General features: G+C 35.5%; 1 protein-coding gene and 1 long non-coding RNA gene across 2 annotated transcripts in view; both read right to left on the minus strand.

The window, feature by feature from the left end:
• Nucleotides 1-25,571, minus strand: part of LOC133182075 (uncharacterized) — a 262,045-nt gene that overhangs the window by 43,166 nt on the left and 193,308 nt on the right. The gene's annotated exons all lie outside the window — the stretch shown is intronic.
• LOC133184006 (uncharacterized) lies at nt 15,130-24,618 on the minus strand. Its single transcript, XM_061318880.1, has 3 exons — nt 24,006-24,618; nt 21,858-22,145; nt 15,130-17,839 (listed from the first exon to the last, which is right to left on the minus strand). The coding sequence occupies exons 1-3, from the start codon at nt 24,616-24,618 to the stop codon at nt 16,812-16,814; spliced, it is 1,929 nt and encodes a 642-aa protein (XP_061174864.1). The 3' UTR covers nt 15,130-16,811.

A 25,571-nucleotide genomic window follows, 5' to 3' on the forward strand; every position in this document is an offset into this window, starting at 1 on the left:
TGTGGTTTTTGGAGACCAGGTCTTCCAACAATCTATTGGAATTCCCATGGGTACCAATTGCGCCCCGTTATTAGCAGACCTTTTTTGTAATCATATGAAGCAGAATTTGTCCAAAATCTTGTGCGTGAAAAGAAGAAAACACTTGCCGTGGCTTTCAACTCGACATTTAGATATATCGACGACGTATTGTCAATTAACAATGGCTATTTCCATTCTCATGTCGATACGATATATCCTTGTGAACTTGAGATAAAAGATACCACAGAGTCTGACACATCTGTTTCATATTTGGATATTTTACTTGAAAAAGACGTTAATGGTAATCTAACAACCAAGCTTTATGATAAATGTGATGATAACTTTTCAATCGTCAACTTCCCTTACTTATGCAGCAATATACCTTCATCACCTGCATGCGGGGTATATATATCTCTCAGTTGATTCGATACGCAAGAGCATGCTCTACGTATGTACAATTTCTAAAACGAGGTAAATTATTGACTAATAAGTTGATGAAACAAGAATATCCGCTGTCTCGTTTAAAGTCATCATTTCGTAAGTTCTATGGTCCATACAATGACCTTGTCAGCAAATACAATTTATCATTGAATCAAATGCTGACTGACGTTTTTCACACTAATTTTTAGGCCATTATTTACACACTGAATTGTCGACGGATTTTTCCGTTATTTCCCGATCATGACAAGGAGCACACGGCGGGTGTGACCGGTCGGCAGGGGATGCTCACTCCTCCATGGCACCTGATCCCACCTCTGATGTTTGGAGGTCCGTGTTTGCTCTGCTCCTATATTGTATTGATTAATGGACTTTTGAGCTTAAATACTGTTCGTTATCTCCATATATTTCATGTAAATATACAAGTACACTGTAATATTACCAAGTTCATATAAAGATAGTGATGTATTATTTTTGATTTTTTATAGTGAAAGCTAGGGTAGAAATATTTTACCAATTTATTTAAATTGTGAAGATAGCAATGACTAATATAGTAACAATTCATAATATTATACTTTCGTGAAAATTAGTTGAATCTGATTCGTCGAGAAACATTTGTTAAAAAACACTATTACCGTTGAATGATGAAGGCACGCCCCAAGCGTAGCAACAGTCAACATTGCTTGACGACGGGTGATATTCCAAAAAAAAGTGACTGCGCAGAATTTATGCGCGCAAGGTTCACTGTTATATGTATTGGGTTTAAACATTCAGTATAATATAATAAATATTACATGTAGTTGAGTGTAACATTGAAAATTTTCACCCCTCGAAAACCATTGTCAGCCTCGGCTGCGCCTCGGGTGACAATGGTTTTCTTGGGTCGAAAATTTTCAATGTTACACTCAACTACATGCAATATTTATATAATGCAGAATTTTGACCCGTTTGTATACTTAATTAAAAATAGTTATCACTTGAGTTACAGATATACAGTATCTTTTAAAAGTAGGAGTTTATCAGGTGTTAATTCCATGCCTTGCATAGAATTATAACATAGATGCTGTTCATGTATTTTTGGAAAAGTGCTTGGCGAAAATCCGGACTAATATGCCAGGGTAAGATGTTGCACTGTTATTTCTTATTCGGTTATTTAAATCAAGTCAGTGAGGTTCTAACATTTCATAAAGGCTTTTGTCGAACACTCTTTTGTAATCTTATACCCGACTGGTTTATACTTTGAATTTTTATATTTCGGAGAGGATTTCTTTAAAAAATTAAAGAAAATTAGATTTATTTATACATTGTAAACTGAAGAACCTATATATTGATCACAATTTACATTCATTTATAGAAATAACAAATCCGTTCAGAGTCGATACTCTTTAAAGGTTAAGCTTGTCCTAAGCAGTTTGAACAAAGCATCCAAAATCATTATAGTCTTCGTAAATTTAAAAAGAATATGTCATATTCTTTGCATTTTTTAAAATTCGTACTTCTCTGCGGACACATCAATCGTTCACCATATTAAACATTCATGTATCATTCGGTGAAAAGATACTTTTGCATTGTATAAATTAGAGTTACGCAACTAAAAGAGAGTCAATAACACATTCTGAGGTTCAATAGACTATGTGTTTTCACAGAAGGATTTATTTAGGACTAAAAGTATGGCTAATGAGTGTCTTCATATTTGACTCTTAGTCATTTTCTTTAAACTTTTTTTTCTTAATTTTAACAGTCTCATACGTATATTGTTGTACAAGTAACGTCATTATCACGACAACCGAATCTTAAATTTAGTCCCCAAGCTCGCTTAGTTGTTACATAACGTTATTTTATTTTTATTAAGAAAATGATATTTTCAAGATTTTAAATATTGTAAACAGTTACAGAAAAAACTGCGCACAAAACATATTTGATTTTTTTCTAATATTAACAAGCATATACAATGCATTATTCACGCACCCATTCCCACTCCCATGTAATAATGAATTAAAACGTTAATATTTGACAATTATTCACAATATACCAACATCGAGAATTTTTTGATAAAAAAAGTTTTTTACACCTGTTATAATTACACAATATCATAAATTGTCCATTTAAATATTTTGTCTTCACATTGAAATCATCATTAATAAGTGCATTACTGTCGCCAATGTTGTTACCGATTGTTGATCATACTTGGTGCAATATCATGAAAAGCGATTTACTTATGCAATAGAAATACAAGAGGCCCAAGGGCCTTAACGGTCACCTGAATATAATATAACACTGTAAAGGATCCATGGAATGGTAAATAATCATACACGAACCCCTCCAAAAAATAAAATAAAATAAAATTGGAACTCAAAAACAAGAAAAGATTCGGCGATCAACAAAAAAGTACGTCTGGTAATCAGCAACAACTAAGACTCTTGCCTGTATTAGTCAACACTATTTACACTCGTTCACTATTACCAAACAGTGCTTTAGTATAAAACACAACATTCACAAATTAAACCATCATGATCCCCAGAGCATATATATTGGTCTTTCTTGGTCTAATTTGTATTTAATTTATATATTATATAAATATATATATGAGGTATTTTTTCCCACCCTTACTCATCTAAAATTTATAGGTCTATCGTGACTATTTAAATCAATAAACGTACTTTTTTGTTTTGAATATTTCAAATTGTTGTATTAAAATTCTTTTATTTAATTTACCTTTGAATCACATATCAAATGTGAATAGCAAAGGGGAATAATCTTTCTTAAAGCAGCGTACATTTTCCCATACATGACCATATAGAGCTCCATCCTTACTCCAGAGCCTCGCCCAGGTGCCGAGAATTCCACAATTTGGGAAGAAGTACTCTTTCTTATAATAACAATGCACTACCGTAACGTTTTTCTGGTATATGCTCAAGAACAGAGAGGAAGATTTTCAAAGATTAAATGCATTTTCACTTTAAGATCAATAGAGCCCCGTCCTAGCTCCAGAACCTCTGACACAGGAGTCATGAATTTCAAGATTTCGGAAAAAGAACTCTTGCTTATCATATTCCATGCACTAAGCCTACTAATTACCCAGGAGCAGAGAAGATATTCCAAGATTTAATGCATTTTCACTATATCATCAATAGAGTCCCCCCCCCCCCCTTACACTATTCACAAATTCACAATTTTGTTTCCTCTTCACTCATAGATGGCCCAGGGTTCTCCATTGGCCGTTTAACGTGGCGGTCCCGCCACAGTTAAATTCCTTAGCGCCACAGTTAAAAAATCAGCGCCATACTTTCGCCACAGTTAAAATATTAGCGCCACGGTAAGAGTGTCGTCGTAAGGAAAAGAAAAATATAAAGGACTATATTCTGTAGTGGCCAGTATCTGCCCCCAAAATAAAACTTTGATGGAGAAATCTTTAATTATGTTCTAAACAAGGTTGATATTTGCAGACTTCATAGCATTAAATATTTTTATCAACTATGACATCATTAGTTAGATATGACGTCAATAAAATGACGTAATTTCCAAATTGCAATGATTTTGAGAGAAAATAGCGTATTTTACGTCGGTATTTTGATTGGAAATTATCGAGCGCAGGTCTGCTCAGACTAGATCTTTTGATATAATGTGTAGAATGATAATATCAATGAAATATGTGAATATGGTACCTGAGCAAGCTTGCGCTCTATAAATACTATAGTCAAAATTGAACAAACTCTGTGCATTTTGGCCTCTATTTTAGAAATAACGGAAATCCAAATAGTTTGTGACGTCACAGAGACAAGAAATGCCAACTGATTATTCCAATTTCATAATATATTGTCTTAATTTGGATTATTTTATACAATATATGCACTTTTTCTCATTTCAAGATATTTTCAAAATTTGACTATTATGGGGGCAGGAATACGCCCTTACCGTATATAGTTCTTTGTAAACTAAATGAACCTTTAAATTATGTACCGTTTTTCAGTTTCTTATGTTAAACCGTTAATTTACTCTAATTGGGGCCCATTGTTTGGTTCCACAAGCAATTATCTTCTAGACCTCGCTGGACATTTGAATGAAAAGAGACAAGCCATTTTTCCACACTTCACGATAATTGGAAATGAAATTTTAATATTAATTAATTCATACTTTAATAGTTCTACAGATAACCACGTTTCTAAAATTGCATAGGCACTCCGAGTCGTACTTTTTGTAATGTTGAAAAATTAACAATAGAATCACCAAAATATTTTTTAATGACTCTAAACTGCAAAAGCATTTTTTTAATTCACAAAGTTTAAGATATTTCATTCTTTAGACCGATGATTGCAAATATATATAGATGTTAGCGTATCACGCCGTGATTGGATGACTTGCCAGAATTTCCTCTGTCCTTTAATGAACATTGTATAATTTTCCTTTCGTAAACAAAAAAATTTTTTTGTAAGGAAAAAAAGGGTGTGATACATAAACTTGTTGTAACTGGTACTTTTATTTTCAGATTCTATAAGCTATTTTTTTTTTTTATTTATAAGTACGTATGCGTCGGGGGGGGGGGGGGGGTCACAGTATGCATTTATTTTGGAGACACCCTTATTTTTGTTGTACACAATGTTAAATCAATATCGATTAATTGCTTTACTATTAAATTTATAAATTAATTTGCCAAATCATAAATGTCATTTGTGTATTAAAGTTTACACAATGTTAAATCAATATCGATTAATTGTTTTACTTTTAAATTTATAAATTAATTTGCCAAATCATAAATGTCATTTGTGTATTAAAGTTAACTATTAATTCATTGGGGTTGTGTGTTTTCAATTCATATCGTGGTTCCTTCGCAAGTTTGGTTGCGAAATGACCGCGAATATTAGCACGCTCAAGCCTTGTGCCACAATTAAATTTGAAATGATGGAGAACCCTGGATGCTATATGCCAAAATTGATCAAAATTGGTTCAGTGGTTACAGGGAAGAAGCTGAAAATATTCCAAAATACGGACGACGATGGATTAAAGCAGATAGCAATTATAGGTCACAAGAGTGACTCAGGTAATAGGTATATTTACTTATCAGTATGTGAAATATATATAAGAAGGGCTTTTGTCATGACAAGTAAGTTATTGTCGCCAGTGCAGGTATTTTATATTACAGTATCAGGCCACACCCAAAAATTTAGAGTCCCGGACTAGGGAGTTGACCCTTACGTCGCGGGCTCAAATCCCACTGTGGGATGTGGAGACCGGTTCTTCGGATGAGATTGTATAAACCGAGGTCCCATGTCGCAGTAGATGCTGGCATGAAAAAGATCTCTCACTGCTCAATGGCCCTGAGTGCCGAGTATAGGTAAAAATTTGCAGCTCTCCACCGGCAAGTGGTGGCGTCTCCATATGAGTGAAAAATTCTCGAGAGGACGTTAAACAAACAAAACCAAAATTTAACTATTGTTTACTATAGTAAATTATTATATAGTAAATACTTTTGATTTATTATGAAACTTTAATTTGGACATTTTTTGAAGATTGTGAAGCTCAAAATCTCCTAAATTCAATACCAATGATGTAAAATTTGGAAATAATATGTAAATATACAAGTACACTGTTATATTACCAAGTAATATCAAATGTGTGCATGTATGAATTGGAGAACATAAGATATAGCAATCTGAAATCCAAAGTAAAAATACTTTGATTTACTATAGTAAAAACTTGATACTATAGTTTTTAATTTCTTGGTTTATTGATTTTTTCCTTCAAAAATTAGAGTCGATAGGGAGAAATAAAATAAACTTTTAATTTGATTACAGAAATCCACGTGCTGATCACAGAAATACATGTGCATGCACAAAATCCTAATTATCTACCAATATCTATAATGAGCATTTATTTCAATTAGACAATTCCTTTTCGCGATACTGTGCCAGACTGCCAGCTTTCATTTACACAAACCATATATTCACGGCCATTATTAACTGTTTACATGGCTTACCAAAAAAGAATAGTGACAAAAATATACATTAGTAGACTAGAAATTTAGGAACTTTTTACTTCTCTCTCCAGGAAAATAAAATAAGGGAGAAATTGTGAAAATCCGACAAACATGCATACAGCCACATTTGAAGCTTTTAAACGCCCTAAAGAATTATGTGAGTAGAATTTAAGTTTTGCAATTGAAAATCAAATCTAAGTAGAAAGAACTCAACAAGCAGAATATAAAAACAGGTGAATTTTATCTGGTTTGAATTCAATTATGATAGATCTTTAAAGAAAATAAATTTCAACTAATTTTATTCGCTTATGAAGGTCGCCCGCATGGCGCAGTGGTTAGAACGTATGCTCTAGAGTCGCGGAGTAAGGAGTTGATCCTCACGTCGCGGGTTCGAATCCAACTGTGGATCGTGGAGACCGTTCCTTCGGATGACACCGTGTGACGGTACATATTGTCGTTTTGTACATATTGTCGTCGGCGACAATAGGTACCTACCCTCACGGCACATATCGTCCATGGGCACATATTATCGCCGACGACAATATGTACGGAGATTAGCCTTATTTTCCTCCTGCATAATGGACGACAAAATGTACAGTCAAGCATCAGCACATATTGTCGTCGGCGACAATGTGTACAGTCAAGGTCGGCATATATTGTCGTCGATATATTGTTTTGACGAATATTTACTTGAGAAAAGAAGAGAGATTGAAAAAAAAACTGAAAAAACTTTTTGGTCAGAAAATTGTGTCCAGGATCGATGTACATCACTATGATATGCTAAAGATACAGTAATTCCTGAAATATCGAATAAACCAGCCTATTCATTTTCTTGTAATATATACTTGAAGATTGAACCCAACATGTATTAGTTTTTTTGTTCAGTTAGTAAAGATTATTTGGAAATTATTTTTTTGCGTTATTCTTATATACAATCATCTGCCGATATAATTGGTGTTGGGGTTCACATTTCTAGATCACCTGAACTGGATTTTAAAGTGAGCTTTTATGATCACATTTTGTCTGACCGTCCCTCTGTCTGTAGACTTTTCACATTTTCAGCTTCTTCTCAAGAACAACATGTACTGGGTCAATTTCAACCAAACTTACCACTAAACATCCGTGGATAAAGGATATTCAAGTTTGTTCAAATGAAGGACCATGCCCTCTTTCAAGGGAAGTAGATAAGAAGTAGTGAAAATTAAGTGACATATCTTTTAAAAATCTTCTCAAGAACCATTGTGTCAGAAAAGTTGAAACTTATGTGAAAGCTTCATTATGAACTGTAGATTCAGTTTTATTCAGATCATATCCATCGGTGGAAGGGTGTAGCTACAAAAGGTAATCAAATTTTTTCATAGAAGGGTCAGAAGAGATGATACTTATATGAAGAGCTTCATTACATGTACATAGGAAGCGCAGATTCAAGTATCTTCAAATAAAACCGGGCCTAGGATGGGGCCACAATGGGCGATCAAAGTTCTACATAGGAATATATGGGAAAGTTCTTTAAAAATTATCTCAAAAACAGCAAAGACATGACTAGTCATATTTATATGAAGCATTGCCGTGCATTGTCTTGCGACATGTTTTGATGGACGACAATATGCGCAGTGAGGGTAGGTACACATTGTCGCCGGCGACAATATGAACAGGACGACAAAATGTATACTGTCACAAACACGCTGCATGATATGGCAAACGAGACACGTCAGTGTGATTCACACACCAATTACATTCACAAAACTACCAAATAAACAATAAAAGAAATCTTGAATCAACAATATATGTGGGGCGACAATATGTACAGTGAGGGTGAGGTACATAATGTCGCCAGCGACAATAAGTACCTGAACTTTTCAGCCGGCGACAATATGTCCCGATGGACGACAATATGTGCAGTGAGGGTTGGTACATATTGTCGCCGACGACAATATGTACCGTCACAGACCGTACACACCGAGGTCCTGTGTCGCAGTAGGTGCTGGTACGAAAAAGATCACTCACTGCTCAATGGCCCTTAGTGCCGACTATAGGTAAAAATTTGTAGCCCTCCACCGGCAAGTGATGGCGTCTCCATATGAGTGAAAAATTCTCGAGAGGGACGTTAAACAACAAACAGACAAAAAAATCCGCTTACAAAGGATCCGGTTATACTCGAGATCAAAGTCAAATATCTAAGAACGACCTTGCAACGGACAATGGTTTTAGAGGCAAAAATGGAATTCTTCGGGCAACAGTCGGCAGTTCATCCGCCGTTCTCCTGCCCGATTTTGACCTCTTTTTTCGTCGGCCGACCAATTTTGAGTCCGTCGGGCCTAGTTATGATTTTATCAGCGTTGGTGGTCGATTTCTAAAATTGAAGCAGTCATTGAATAGTCTGTCAACCAACCCTTACATATCTTGCAGCAGCCAAAGACTGCGATAAACGCAATATCTGATACAAGATGAATACAAGCAAATTTCTATTGGTTTGGTTGCAAATGATTTATGGCAGTTTGTTTACCGTCTTATCTGTCCTGACTTCTCTGTCCATCATAGAAAAATGTTAGGAGCATATACGTTCTGGAGCAAAAGGTACAGGAAAGATTAAAGTTTTTGAATCTCAAACTGGTCTAGATCATAAAGTGAAGAGTCGTAATACATTAAGAAATGTTTTAACAGAATTGATTCACATGATGAGACTGAAAACAAGTAAATTCAAAGCATGGTGGTCCCCCGCTTTAAGCCTCGTAGTGGTTGGGGTGCAATTATTTATAGCATATTGTTACTGTCTTGTTTATGTGTCCTTCAAATTTCTAGGTCAAGGTCATGGAAACAAAAAATATACCTCTCATCAGGTGCTTTCATAGGTAATGAACATGTACAAGAGGCCCAAGGGCCTTAACGGTCACCTGAGTATAATACAACAATTTAGAGGATCCATAAAGTATAAAATAAACTGATAGATGAAGCTTTGTTGCCCAAAAGCAAGAGAAATAGGATGATCAGGATCAATGAAATAATTAGTCTAGTATTCAGTAACAACTCGTAAATTCTAATTTATCCCCCATTTATCACTATCGCAATGCAGACAATTAACAAACTATTAGTTCTTCTGTACTACTGTTAATCCCATATTGTGACCTCTTACATTGGCCTCTCTTGGTCTTTGAAGAACATTTAATGAGATAAGTTATTTTTGTCTCATTTTGATTTATTTATTATTTACAAGTTTACCTGATCATTAAAACTATGAGTGTACTTTTTGTATTATAAAATATCATTTTTTGCATAATTCTCTTAGTCTATTGACTTTCAAATACATTATTTACAGTGATTAATTATCAAAGGTGTATGGCAAAGGGATATAACTTCTCTCAGTAGAATACAAATTAATAGAGCGCTGGCCAGGACCAGAACACTTGACCAAATGGTCCTGATGTTGAAAAATCTAGTAAAAATATCCTTGCTCATTAAAACTTTTATTCTGTTTGCCTTAAATATGCCAAGGAGCAGAGAAGATTTTCAAAGAAATAATACATTTTCACTACAGATTCAACACAGCACATTTTCACTATATTATCAATATACCCCCCCCCCCTCCCCTGCGAAACGTCCAATCCAAATCCTTGAACCACAAGTTTAAAAAAAAAATTGTAAGAAGCACAATTGTTCATCATAAATGCACTTTGTTTATCTGCTCAACACTAAGGAGCAGACAGGATTATTCAACAGTAATAATGCAATTTCACTATATTATCAAAAAAATTATGCTCTTTCACTATATTATCAATAGAGCCCCGCCCCACCCTGGGGCCATGAATTTCAGGCATCATTGCTTTTCATAATCATGCACTTAGTTTGTTTAAATAATACCCAGGAGCAGAGGTTTTCAAAGAATTAATGCATTTTCACTATCTAATCAATAGAGCCCCGCCCTATCACCAGAACCCACCGCCCTAACACCAGAACCTCTGACCCAGGGGCCATGAATTTCACAATTTTGGAATAGGCATCCTTGGGCATCATAACCATGCACTTGGTTTGTTTAAATAATACCCAGGAACAGAGAAGATTTTCAAAGAATTAATGCATTTAGTCATATAATCAAAAGAGCCCCGCCCTAACACCGGAACTCCTGACTCAGGGGTCATGAAATTCACAATTTTAGAAAAGGCATCATTGCTTATCATAACTATGCACTTAGTTTGTTTAAATAATACCCTGGAGAAGAGAAGATTTTCAAAGAAATAATGTACTTTCACTATATGATCTATATAACCCCGCCCTAGCACCAGAACCCCTGACCCTGGGGCCGTGAATTTCACAATTTTGGTAGAGGGCCCAATGCTTATTACAATCATGCCAACAGTTTGACTGCTTGGTGTTCAGGAGTAAAGAAGATTTTTAAATATAACATCAATTTTGGTGGTTTTAGCCTCACCCCTCAGGCCCTAGGGGGGCAGGGACCATGAAATTCACAATTTTTGTTCCCCTTCACCCATAGATGCTATATGCCAAAATTGGTTGAAATGGGTTTAGCAGTTTGGAGAAGAAGTTGAAAAAAATGTTCAAAAGTTAACGCACGACGGACGACGCACGGCGACGGACGAAAACAGATAGCAATAGGTCACCTGAGTGACTCAGGTGACCTAAAAATATGAAAGCCCTATTTTCTCTCATTCAAAAGTTATTAGCAATGAAAAAAAGGTCATGGGGTTAAAAGTTATAGTACATATGGAAACTTCCTTTCCTAAGTAATATACTTGTCAAATATGAGGGCCCTATCTTTCCTAGATCTCCTTCAAAGTTATCAATAATAAAAATTTGTTGAACTTACGTGAAACGTGAAGGTCAAGGTGAAATATATCATAGCACAGTCGGAAACTCTTGTCAAAGGTAATACACTTGTCACATATTAACAATTTGTTTCAAAAGTTATCAACAATGTTTATTTTTTTTAAAATTAGGTCAAATTTCAAGGTTAAAATTTTAGAAAATTTAGTAAGTTAAACTTCAAGGTCATGGGATTCAAAGTTACAGTACATACATGTATGGAAACGTCCTGTCACAATTAATGTACTTGTCAAATACGAATGCCCTATCTTTTCTAGATCTCCTTCAAAGTTATCAATAATAAAAATTTTTGAAACGTACGTAAAACGTGAAGGTCAATTTCAAATCTATCATAGCACAGTCGGAATCTCTTGTCACAGGTAATGCACTTGTCACATATGAACAATTTGTTTCTATTTAAATTAGGTCAAATTTCAAGGTCAATGTCACGTTGTCATTTCAAGGTCAATGTCACGTGGTCAAATATCTTAAATCGGAAACGTCCCGTCTAAGGTAATGCACATGTCAAATATGAATGCTCTATATTCTCTCATTCAAAAGTTAATACCAATATTATATCAATGTTTAAATTTTTGAAAAGCAAGTCAAACTTCAAGGTCATGGGTTCAAAAACTGTATGACATTTGAAAAAGGTTTGTCACAGCTAATGTACATGTGGAATAAGTAAGCCCTTTCTCTTCTCATTCAAAAGTTATGATCAAGGTAAATGTAATGTTAATTTTTCTTAAAAATGTAGGTCAAATTTGAAGGTCAGTGTCGATGTAAATAAAAAAGCAGTTCATTTGAAAAAGGTCTTGTCGCAAGTAATGTCCAATTGCAATCGCGAAAGCGGGAGACAACTATGAAATCACAATCTCTTCTGGTGCAAAGGCCAAAGATAAACAAGAGACCCAGGGGGCCACATCGCTCACCTGGCTAAGAAAAAGCAGAAATCAGTTCAGTCTTGAAAAGTTTAAAGGGGGGGGGGGTATGATTTGAACTAACTTGAATCTACACTTCCTACGGATGTTATTGAATTAATATGACACAAAATGGCTTTGCTGCACTTATGAAGAAAATATTTATTGATATATCCTTATATTCCTTTGTATATTTACTATGATCCCTGTTATGGCCCCTCTATTCTCCTGGGGGGGGGGGGGGTCATAATTTGAACAAGTTCGAATCTACATTACCTGAAGATGCTTTAATATAATTATGACCAATCATGGCTTTGCTGTTCTTGAGAATAATTTTAAAGATTTTTCCGATGTATTCCTATGTAAAAATTTTGATCTTCTATTGCGGCCCCACCCTACCCCCAGGGGTCATGGTTTGAACAAACTTGAATGTACACTACCTGAGGATGCTTCCATTTAAATATGACTAAACATGGCTTTGCTTTTCTTGAGGAGAAGATTTTAAAAGAATTTTCCTATGTAAAACTTTGATCACCCATTGTGGCCCCACCCTACCCCTGGAGGTCATGTTTGAACATACTTGAATCTACACTACCTGAGGATGCTTGCATAAAAAATATGACCAATAATGGCTTTGCTGTTCTTGAAGAGAAGATTTTAAAAGAATTTTCCTATGTAAAACTTTGATCACCCATTAAGGCCCCACCCTACCCCTGGAGGTCGTGTTAGAACAAACTTGAATCTACATTACCTGAGGATGATTATGCTTGCATATAGATATGACCAATCATGGCTTTGCTGTTCCTGAGAAGAAGATTTTTAGAGATTTTTTTCCTATGTATTCTTATGTAAAACTTTGATCACCCATTGTGGCACCACCCTACCCCTGAAGGTCGTGTTAGAACAAACTTGAATCTACACTACCTGAGGATGCTTGCATTTAATATGACCAATCATGGCTTTGCAGTTCTTAAGAAGAAAATTTTTGAAGATTTTTCCTATGTATTCCTATATAATACTTTATCGCCCATTGTGGCCCCACCCTAAAACCAGGGGTCATGATTTGAACAAACTTGAATTTACACTACCCCACAGTGATTCCACATAAGTTTTATATTTTCAAGCACAGTGGATCTTGAGAAGATTTTTAAATGATGCCATTAATTTTTCACGAATTCAAAATTATTTCCCCTTGAAAGAAGGCGTGTCCCTTCATTTGAACAAACTTGAACCCCCTTTACCCAAGGATACTTTGTGGTAAGTTTGGTTGAAATTGGCCCAGTGGTTCTTGAGAAGAAGATGAAAATGTGAAAAAGTTAACAACATCGACAGAAAACGGACAAATTTCGATCAGAAAAGCTCACTTGAGCCTTCGGCTCAGGTGAGCTAAAAAAAACCCAATCTCTTCTGGCGCAAATCCTACAGCTGAAGATAAAAACTTTAGAAAAGTAGGTCAAACTTGACGAAAAAGATCAGGAGGTCAAAAGTTATAGTATTACTTGAAAGATATTGTCACAGGAAATGTACATGTGTGTGTTTGATTTGTTTGTTGTTTAACGTCCCTGTCGACAATTTTTCACTTATATGGAGACGCCACTACTTGCCGATGGAGAACTGCAAATTTTTACCTATACTCGGCACTAAGGGCCATTGAGCAGTGAGGAATCTTTTTCGTGCTAGCACCTACTGCGACACGGGACCTCGGTTTATACGGTCCCATCCAAAAGACCGGTCTCCACGTCCCACAGTGAGATTCGAACCCGCGACGTAAGGATCAACTCTAGAGCGGACGCTGTAACCACTGCGCCAAATGTACATGTGAAATATGAAAACTCTATCTTTTCTCATTCATAAGATATATTACCAATGTTGTTAACATTTTTGAAAAAAAAAGTAGAGCAAATTTGAAGGTCAAGATAAAAGAAATCATTCAGGTAATTAAACAAATTTAAAATCCCTATATTGTATCATTAAATAGTTATAACCAATGTTAAAATTTTTGAAAAGAAGGTCAAACTTTACGGACCATTGAAGGTTTTTACAGCTTGTGCATATGTGAAATATAAAAGCCTTTTTTCTCAATCAGAAGTTATGAACAAGGTTAAAGTTCTTGTAACAGATGGACAGACCCGCAGACGAACGAAATTGAATAATCCCGCGCAAATCGAATATAAAGTAGTATTAACGAGAAAGGTGTTTTTACCCGATCTGTGAAATTCTTCACCCCTGGGTTAGAGTTGCTGGTGTTTGAAAGGAGCTCCATTGATCATATAAAGAGAGAGTGCGTTGCAGTTCCTTTGAAGAAGAAATGTACAATAAGTATTGCCCATTGGACTAGTTATGGCAAAAAAGATGGGACTAATCCTTATAAAAAAGTAAATCTCATGTAAAATATATCTCATTACATGTACACAAAGATAAATGTGCCTAAGATATACACCGTACAAATACTGACATAGAAATAACAAATGTACAATAAGTATTGCCCATTGGACTAGTTATGGCAAAAAAGATGGGACTAATCCTTATAAAAAAAACGCAAACAAACATTATAAAAACACATAACATGCTTGTACAAATGAATGGGACTAGAGTAAATGTATAAAACTTGATCAATTGTATTTCAAAAATATATTTAGCCTAAGACACCAAGTACAAATGCAAAAAACAGGTGGAAGATAGGGGGATGGAGGTGGGTAAAAGTTTCTACACATTCAAACAATGGCTACAGCTTCAATAAACAAATATCACGTGATCAATATGGCGGTAAAGTACAGAACCGTAATGGAAAGATTTTTGTTATTCCGGAAAAAATTGACAATGTAATCGAGATGCTATAAATTACTTTATGTTTTCACATAAATACAATTATACCATCCTCTTCTAATATAATAGAGGTACCTTTTTAGCCACGAGTCTACTCTGCTCTGTTTTTTGCCCAACAGATAACATAACACCGAGTTTGTCGAAAAAGAGCATTTATTATTGAAAATGCCAAAAATGTTTCCCAATCTTAGAAGTACATATGATACTCGTAAAAATTCTAAGGCACAAAATAGGACAGTAAATCTCATGTAAAATATATCTCATTACATGTACACAAAGATAAATGTGCCTAAGATATACACCGTACAAATACTGACATAGAAATAACAAATGTACAATAAGTATTGCCCATTGGACTAGTTATGGCAAAAAAGATGGGACTAATCCTTATAAAAAACGCCATGAACTTGTTGTCAAATTGGCAACAAGTGGCCCATCCAGAGGAGACGAATGGGAAGAAAGGTAATCAAGTCCCACAGAGTAACATATGTACTTTCCAAACAGGAAATATGCTATTATATAAATAGTGCACGTTTTTGAGGGTAACAGTTGAAATTGACACCCCAAGGAAAACCATTGTCAACCGACGCGTCAGCGGAGGTTGACAATGGTTTTCCGAGGGGTGTCAATTTCAACTGTTACCCTCAAAAACGTGCACTATTTATTTTATTATACTGAATGTCTTATTGATTTCGGATGTCATAAAAAAAATTTCGGAGATCGTCGTTAAGTTCACGCTTAGAAAGCTTTCAAACTCCCCGCTTCTATTTTCTCAATAAGAAAGCTTCGGAAAAGATTTACCAACCTCTTTATTGTTTGTTTGCTACTCAAAAAGTCCTTTATCATCTAAAGTTTGCACTCGCAAGGATGTTTCGTCTGTCGTTTGTTGTTTCAAGTAAGCTACATCGGACGCAAGCTTTAATTGACGTCGTTTATTTGGCTTCTTTCAAACGCACAACCGACGTTTTGAGAATTCTACGGTGAACCGTACGCGCATGATTTGAACGCATGTGATATTTTCGTAATGTTACCCGTTGTCAAGTGTGTTGCTAACGCTGAGGGTAACATTACGGATTGTTAAATGCTTATAAACCAATCAGATTTTAGTATTTAACATGAAAGTATAATAACATTGAATAAGAACTACTTACTCATGTTTGTTTACATCTATTCTATAACAAATGTGCACAATTAACATGATTAAACCCACAACTCTGTTTTAATTTGATCACAAGTTTCGAAAAACAAATCAACATGTATTTTTGGAAGTATATATACCACAGTTATGTAAAATTAGGAAGCACCAAGTCAGCTATATATACATATCACACTCATATCTAAAATGAAAACCCAAACATTAAAAAATAAGAGTTTTCTATTATAGCTTCTTTAACCATGACCTACAATAATCTACAAGAAATATCTTGTGCATATAATTACATGTCATTAAACAAACATGACTAGGGTTTAATACTTAAAATCAAAAACAATAAAAACTTGTTATATTCACAAATGCCGCCTCAGACAGTCATTTGCAAACATGTAATGTTACCTAGAAGTCATAGTTAAATTTAAAAAACTATCAAACTTGACGTAATCACAAATGCCGCCTCAGACAGTCATTTGTAAACATGTAATGTTAAAAAACTATGAGTACTGGGTAATGGCCACCTTGAAAAATTGCTCACCTAGCAGCTGCCTCAGACAGTCTGACTAGAGAATACAACATTATTTCATAATCAGCTGCCTCAGACAGTCCAATTATAAAGCAATAGCCAATTGTGCAAAGTCTGAATGTAAACTGTCTAAAATGTAAATCAAACAAGATTAAGAGGTGAAATTTCCACTGTATCAAAAACTGGTATCCTAAAATATCGCCTAATAGCACTGGAGTTCCAGCGACCCATTAAACGAATTTTATCCCCGGGAATTTTGCACTGAAAAGCATAAGACGCTGCTCCTATACGAAAACTATGTGATTTGTACTTAGTTGTGTCAAGACCAACAAATGATAATGCATTTTTTAGTTCATTTGTAAAGTAAGCCTGATTAATTGGTTTTTGACCATCAAAACTGAATAAAGGGCCCTGACATTTACTTCTGACTGATAAGTACTTTTGCATAGCTATTACTGGACATATATTTTTACAAGTCTGAGCTGCTATTTGCAAGGACACAGGTCTACCTGAGTCATGATGTTTGAAATGTCTGAGTGTTAATGTCATAGATTTAGGTCTTCCTCGTACTGGGTCAAATGATAAATTTTTTAGATGAACAAGATTTCTACTTGAATTTTTTAAAGATTTCACAGTTACTTCACCTACTCTCAGGAATGCAAAGAAACAGAGTGTAAACATGCCTGTCAGAAGGCGTCTGCTAAACTTTCCAGCCACTGTGTGTTTAAGCGCATGGACTAGCTTGAAAAGAATATGAGGTGTTATTGGTAAACGGATATCTGGAGCATTGGATAAGTGCTGAGCTCCTTTGAGAAGCTTCTTAATGACAAAAAACTGAGTTGGGTCAGAGAGACCATGTATTTTGTGATAATAAGAAATACCTGCAACATAGGTATTTATTGTGTTGTAAGATTTTTTATGTTGATATAACCATGCTATAAAAGACATAATGTGATTTAACTGAGATGGAAATGTTGGACTTGTACTGAAATTTGTCCGGAAGAATTTACGATAAGCATTTAAAGCTACCTCATATGACACCTGGGTATTTTTTGACATTGCAGCATCAAGCAGTTTTGATGTCGAATTTACTAAATGTGTAGGTACTCCTGAGGGATGTTGGCTGGGAACTTGTCCATGTAAGGTGCTAATTCCTTGAATTTCTCTACCTGCAAACGCGAAAGTAAGTCTGGTAAAACATTTTTCTTCCCAGGAATATGCTCGGATTTGAACAGAATATTAAATCTCAAGCAAGCTAGAACCAATCGTCTGACTAATGACATCACTGATGGATCTATCACCGGGGAAAATAAGTGTAAAACTTTCCGGCAACAATGAAACATAAAGATGCTAACGATGGAATAGCACTTTATTATAAACTTAGGTCGGTAGGGTGAATTCTGGAAATCCAAAAATTGCACCCAAACAATCCGTAGCCTAGGACTTGACTGATTAACAATGATGCATGTAACATATAAATAATAAAGTATAACAATGACAATTAGCACAATTCTGAACATGAGTGACAGATGGCTTAGATAGAATAACTCATGACATGTTGAGTAAATTGATTAAATTGGCGCGTTTTGAGTAACACAGTAATTAGCATAATTAAAGTTTTTCGTGATATTTAAAGTAATTACAGATAATTAAAAGTATATTTCAAAGTCAGGTAAAACATGTCACTAAAATTGTTTTTATCAAAATTTACACTGTGATAATTCCCTCTCGCTTCGAAAAATGAGACGTCCTCGTCTCAGGAATCACCGGGGACTGGCATGTGGAACACTAGGTTGTTGGTACCAGTAACGCTTGGTTGGTGTTGGTAGCGGGAGGAAAGGGTGTTGTTTGTCGACACGTCTAGTTGAGTCGTATGGTCTTCGTTCGTTTGGTCTGTTCTGTAACTTTGAAATTTGTTTATGAAGAGTGGATGTTACGGTATGAAGATTGTCACATTTCCGTATAAGTTCACTAATTTTTGTCTTTAAGGTCTTATTTTTATTCTGTAATGCAGTTAGTTGGATGGTGTGGCCTGTTGATTTAAATAAATTACGAATATCTTCGGAACTTAGGTCTTGGAATGGTAAAGATTTCACTAACTGCAATCTATCGTAATAGTCCTTTATTCTTTTCGAATCCCTGCACCGTTTGCTTACGGACTTCGTCTGCAGATAAAGTACACTCTTCCTTTGCGTCTCCGCAACAGCAACACTCTTCGGACTACTATTGGAAGCAGTCCGAGTAAAACACATACCTGCAGTAGAATCGCATTTTGACGACTTGTCAGGCGATCCTACAGACGGGTTTCCCGGGTTTGTCTTCAAGCAGGCCCGTCCTGACCCTTTGGCTTGATCCTTTTTGATCGTTGAATGATCGATGGACGCCAACGGAAATGTATTCCTTTGGGAGGAACGGTAAGGTGTGGTTGCAGAAGAGAAACATACTTTCGCATGGTGACCAAGTTTTCCGCACACGAAACACTCGGAACGTGTAGCTAGACACGTGAAAAGGTGGCCGTGGAAGAAAGTTTTCCCGCACCTATAGCACCGTGGACTGGATCCCGGTGTCGAGAAAATTCGTGCTGGTCCTGGTGTATTCCAAGGACGCCAAAGACAATGGCGCTGGAAAGATGTTCGGGAGGAGCGGTAAAATCCTTTTCTCCGGGTTTGCATGGTGTCGTTGAGGTTATAGTTGTTAGCCGTCTTGGGGAAACTCGCTTAGTTGCTGGTACTCAGGATCAAACTGCTACAAAATATATGCAGCAGTCCCAGGTGTTATACCCTTAGGATTCTCCACCAAATTGTCACCGGGGACAATGAGTGTAAAAACTTTCCGGCAACAATGAAACATAAAAATGCTAACGATGGAATAGCACTTTATTATAACTTAGGTCGGTAGGGTGAATTCTGGAAATCCAAAAATTGCACCCGAACAATCCGAAGCCTAGGACTTGACTGATTAACAATGATGCATGTAACATATAAATAATAAAGTATAACAATGACAATTAGCACAATTCTGAACATGAGTGACAGATGGCTTAGATAGAATAACTCATGACATGTTGAGTAAATTGATTAAATTGGCGCGTTTTGAGTAACATAGTAATTAGCATAATTAAAGTTTTTCGTGATATTTAAAGTAATTACAGATAATTAAAAGTATATTTCAAAGTCAGGTAAAACATGTCACTAAAATTGTTTTTATCAAAATTTACACTGTGATAGATCTTTCGAAGAAAGTCTATTAATAATGTTGACTATGTTGAAAGATTGACTTGCCATTAAAGTTGTCTATGAAAGTTTCCCAAGCTAACAAATCCAACCTTGCTTGCTTATTCAGACGAATCCTATGATGAGGCTTTTTTATACCTACTGTTAAATTAATAAGACGACGCAGAAATGCACGTCCAGGTACTACAACACAGCAAGCAAAATTTAACAGCCCAATCAAGGACTGAATTTCACGAAGTTTCATCTTTTTGCGATTTTTTGCTAGCTTAACTGCCTCACGGATTTTTTGGACTTTATCTTGGGGTAATCTAGCTTCCCACCTAACTGTATCTAGTTGTACTCCTAGGAAAACAATATCTGTAGAAGGGCCCTCTGTTTTTTCTGATTTAATTGGAACCCCCAACACCTCACATAAAGATATAAATTGTTGTAATGCTAAACCACATATTGTAGAGTCCCGGGGTCCTATAACTAAGAAATCATCCAATATATGCAACATGTTAGGGACTCCAAACTTGTTGCAAGCTATCCACTGCAATGCTGTACTGAAAGTTTCAAAAATGGAGCAGGATATTGAGCAACCCATGGGAAGACATTTATCAAAATAAAATTTATTTTGAAACTGAATACCTAGTAACTCATGGTCAAGTGGGTGGACAGGTATTATACGAAAAGCAGAAGCAATGTCAGTTTTTGCAGGAAGGCACCCAGGACCAATCTGCTTTATTAATCTGATTGCGTCATCGATTGTTGTGTAGGAAACGGAACATAATTCGTCTGGTATAAAATCATTTATTGAATGCCCATCAGGAAATGACAAATGCTGAATCATTCGAAATTCGTTAGCTTCTTTTTTGGGCACCAGACCTATTGGTGAACACTGAATATTAATAAAAGGAGGTTCCTCAAATGGGCCAGCTATTCTACCAAGTGAAATCTCTTTGTTTAATTTTTCTAATGTTATATTTGGAAGAGTTTTGGCTGATAACAAATTGGAAGAAAAACGTGGTTGTCTTGGACCCTCATAACCTAATCTAAATCCCTTTTCAAAACCTTCATATAAAAATTCTTTCAAATTTTGATGATAGCCTTCTAATAGCTGTTTTAAAATAGTTATGCGTACTGGAGTAACAACAGAACTATTTGTTTGCAGTGGTGGCTGATGAGAATGAACTTGATGGGTAGCTTGGGGAGCTGTTGTTTGGGGCTGACTGATTACCTCTTGGGCATTGAAGGGCTGAGTGGTTTTTCTTACACTGGTAACATGTGTGTTTATATTGACAGTTGTTCTGGTAGCATTTCCCATTTCTGTGAAATGCATAGCAGAATCCAGGTGGTCTTTTCCTACCTTTCTGGGGCCCCCCTCTTCTTTGAAAATTGTGTTTGGTACGAAAATGGGTTTGGAAATTATGATGAAAATTTCTAGATGTGCTGGCCATAACCCAATATTCATAATGCAACTGGCCCCAAGGGATAGACCTTGCCTCAATGTCCTTACGAACTTGTTTAGCATACGTCAGCCATGATAAACCTGCATGTCTATTAGCCAACTCTCTGACAATTTCTCCATGTTTAATAACTGATGCAACTTGCTTTGGAAATTTTTCTGAATAAATTGCCAAAAATTTTAGAAAAGCTGATGTCCATTGATCTATGGATTTGATGAGAGTTTTTGACTTGGTTGAAAGTAATTTTAATTCAGAATTGCCTGTACTTTTAAGTTGAACAGACCTGTCTGAGGCAATATCTTCCCTTGGCAAAAGTTTACTAAAGTCAATATATTTATTTTGCCAGATTTTGTTTTTGATTTTTGTTTCAACCTGTGCTGATATTGGCGTTGACAGCAAATAGTTGTCATCATTATCAGACTCAGCTGATGAGGAGACATCAGTACTCGTATTTTCATCTGAGGAATTTTCATCACCTGAAGAGTCAATCAAATCTGAGTTAGTACCTGCAATGGAAGGTGATCTAGGAGGTGAAGATATTCTTTTTCTCTTTTTCTTTGGCTCTTTGTGCTTTTTCCTTCCCCTATCCTCAGTTTCTACCATCTGTTGGGACTCCTGATTGGATTCATTTCTGATCGCTTCTAGGACCTTGTCCGTTACTGCTGCCACCAGCTGGTCCTGTGCGGTCTGTTGCACAGTCTGTTGTGCAGCCTGCTCTGCAGACCCTGCTGCTGCTGGAATGACCTGAGTTCGCCTCCCTCTTGGTTGGCGTTTGGCATTTTGGGTTCGCTCATCTGTAAAATTGTTTATCAAAATGATATAAATGAAATATATTTTATTCTTAACCACAGCTCTGGTCAATGAATAAGGCTTCAGTACTAATACTGTAATACTGGTACAGGGACTTAATATCAAACACAATTATTGTACCACAACAAATTCATTGACTATGTAAAAACATAGCTTTTTTGTGGAAATTATCATACATATTTGGTTAATTAACAGCTTTCAACTGATAATATAAGCATGTATGTAAATTCATTTAGAAATACCATTATACCAGTGTGGACTTGAGCATAATAAGTCAAATCTGAATTTTTAATACATGTCAATCAACATGGTAAAATTATTGACTCTCACAATGGACTTGAGTAAAAGATACTTATAACAAACATTTATGAACAGGAATGCCATATTTATAAGAACTTAAACATGCCCACCAACCATATAGGTGCATAGAATTTCTGTCCTTTTATCAATGGCCATGTGTTCCCCAACCATATAGGGGTATATAATTTTCATCACAAATTACACCTGATAAGGGTTAAGGCCCCAACCATATAGGAGCCCAACAATATATATATAAACATATTGCCACTAAAACATCAGCATTCCTTGTGATTACACAATCTTAGTCACCTATGGTCTAATTACCTGTCCAATTAGATGTAACAAGCCCACTTGAACCACCAATTTATGAAAAACATATGTAATTACATCAAAGAAACCCCAACCATATAGGGGCATGAATATACACAGAAAGCCCCAACCATATAGGGGCATATTAATAAACCTGTAACCATAACTAGGAAACACAGCATATCCTTTATTGCATAACGCACATATTCATTAACTTTATCCAAAGCTAAAAGACATGTGTTTGTCTATAGAGCACATTTTAATAAATCCCCAACCATATAGGGGCACAATCATAAACCTGTAATCAAAATTAGGAAACAAAGCATAACCCCCAAAATGAATATTACTGCACTTCTATAGAGAACCGAAAGATGGTGCCCCAACCATATAGGGGAATACCCCAAACATATAGGGGCAAATTTAACTAAACCCACACCATACGTATATAGGCATAATAATAATCTATGATCATAATAAGAAAGACAGCATGATCATAAATGCAATGTGTAATATCTTCTATTCAGTGCTAAAAAACACGTCCCAACCGTATAGGGACAAGTTTCAATAAGGCAGGTGTAAAAAGCACAAAAACATGAAAACTGGTGAGGGAGGGGGATAAAAAATACAAACTCCAAATAAGTAGGGTACCCTTGAAAAACCCCAACCATATAGGGGTCAAATAATAAAGTGTTCATATCCAAAAAGCAAACAACAGGCAGATAGTGTAATTAATAAATCTTATATATCTTTATATATAAATAATTATCCCCAACCATATAGGGGTATAATCACAGAACTCATATCCCAGCAGAGAAAATACCCCTAATATAGGGATATGATAATATAAAAGCACTGAATAATATATAAATTAAGCAAACATATTCTAATTAATAAAATGTTGATTAGAAAACAAAAACCTCAACCATATAGGGGTAAATTCCTTTTTTAAATAGCCATGAATAATAAAAACTGTTGTTTACCCCAACCATATATAGGGGAACAACAATTCCAAAGTTATGGGCCTCGACCATAAAGAGACAACATTTTAAACTTTGTAATAAACAGTTGAGTAAGGCTTATTATTTTGTTTACAATTCACTTGAACAAAGATTTAGCTCTGCCTTTGACATATCTTGAAACCAAGTGTAAAACATAGGCCCAGTGGCAGTGACAAAAATGTTTTGCCATGTGTAGTTAACTATCCTCCTATATTTTCAAACAAAATTCATACCCACCATTTGTTATGGTTTTAAGTGTAGAAACTACTACTGCTCGCAAATTATTATAATACTTCTTCATTCCTTGCAAATTCAGGTGTACACCATCTTGAGAAAACACCATGTCCTGACTTGTAGAGGACCAGAAACCTGATAAGCGGAAAAATTTTGATCCTTCCACATTACATAAATAGGATGATATTCTCATATTAAGTTCATCCACTCTTTCATTGAACCACTGAGTATCCACTTCATAACGTATGCGGTAACTGGGGGGTCTTCTGTGTAAAGTTTGTAGAATTACATCATGTTTCACTGATTCTGCATAACGAAGGGATATAACAAAGTCAATCAATTGTTTGAAGACATCTGATACTGATTTAGTAGGATCACAGAGGTCATTTGATACGGCTTGCAATACCACCACATCTGGATGAAAGAGCCTTACGTAACGCAGACCTTGCGCCCTAACCTTTGACAATGTCGCTCCCCGAAATCCTGCATATGAAACATGAATTTCCTCCAAACTTAAGTTCAAATTTTTTGTCACACGGTTATCAGGAGAACTATTCACAAAGTCTTCCAATCTACTGACAAATGAATGTCCTAAAACTACAAGTTTCATAACCATGATGGCGAGTTACGTAATCGGATGTAAACCGCCACAAACTCTTTTACATTATATAAAATTAAGGAGAATGTACTTACGATGCACCGTCAAACACTAGCAATGAAACATGTGTCTTGCATGAGAATATATGGACACAAACGCAAGGAAAATATCAAACAAATGTAAAAGTTTCTACACATTCAAACAATGGCTACAGCTTCAATAAACAAATATCACGTGATCAATATGGCGGTAAAGTACAGAACCGTAATGGAAAGATTTTTGTTATTCCGGAAAAAATTGACAATGTAATCGAGATGCTATAAATTACTTTATGTTTTCACATAAATACAAATATGCATATACGGAGTATATATACACTGTACCACAATGTAGAGCTTCTCATCGATTCCAATATATGATTAGGCCAATTTAGGTAACTAATATCTTTGTATCCCTGAATTTTGAAAGGTACCCTCAAACCGAACTAATTTTCAATACTAAGCAAAGTATTGACTTAAATATGAAAAAGAAATCTTTTATATGTTGTCATGTTGTCATTCTTTAATTTCAAGGGGAAAAAAGACTTCAATTTCACACATAAGGAATTGTAAACAGGTTTTCATAAATAAGGATCTCAAAGAATAAAATATGATAGAATACACTCGAATTTCTTTACAGATTTGCTTCTTTATAATTAATAAGAGTTTAAATTTGTTCCTTTGGATACAATATAAGCAGTTTTAAAGATTTGTAAATGCATCAAAGGTAAGAAAAAAATACAGTAGTCTTGACATTGAATAAATCTGGGAATGAACTGAGAGAATTAGCCGCTTGATTGATAAATTTGTGGGAGATTTGTGGGAAACATACCCGCCAGATGGCGTTAAACCAAGAATAATTTTAGTATGGCCTTCAATAAAATGAAATAGAGTCGCACTGAAAAACATTACAGTGACGAGTTTGTGCTATGA

This window comes from Saccostrea echinata, unplaced genomic scaffold (assembly GCF_033153115.1).
Source record: "Saccostrea echinata isolate AGI-Se365-2 ecotype Australia unplaced genomic scaffold, CSIRO_AGI_Sech_v1 ptg000009l, whole genome shotgun sequence".
NCBI lineage: Eukaryota > Metazoa > Mollusca > Bivalvia > Ostreida > Ostreidae > Saccostrea > Saccostrea echinata.

Bases quoted from the DNA above. Each gene is read 5' to 3' on its own strand.
- LOC133184006 (XM_061318880.1), bottom strand. From the start codon at position 24,618: ATGGTTATGAAACTTGTAGTTTTAGGACATTCATTTGTCAGTAGATTG. The intron at 22,146-24,005 runs GTGGGTATGAAT...ACAATTTTACAG, and splicing joins ACTTAAAACCATAACAAATG to ATGAGCGAACCCAAAATGCC. The intron at 17,840-21,857 runs GTACTAACTCAG...TCGCGTTTGCAG, and splicing joins TAGATCACCTTCCATTGCAG to GTAGAGAAATTCAAGGAATT.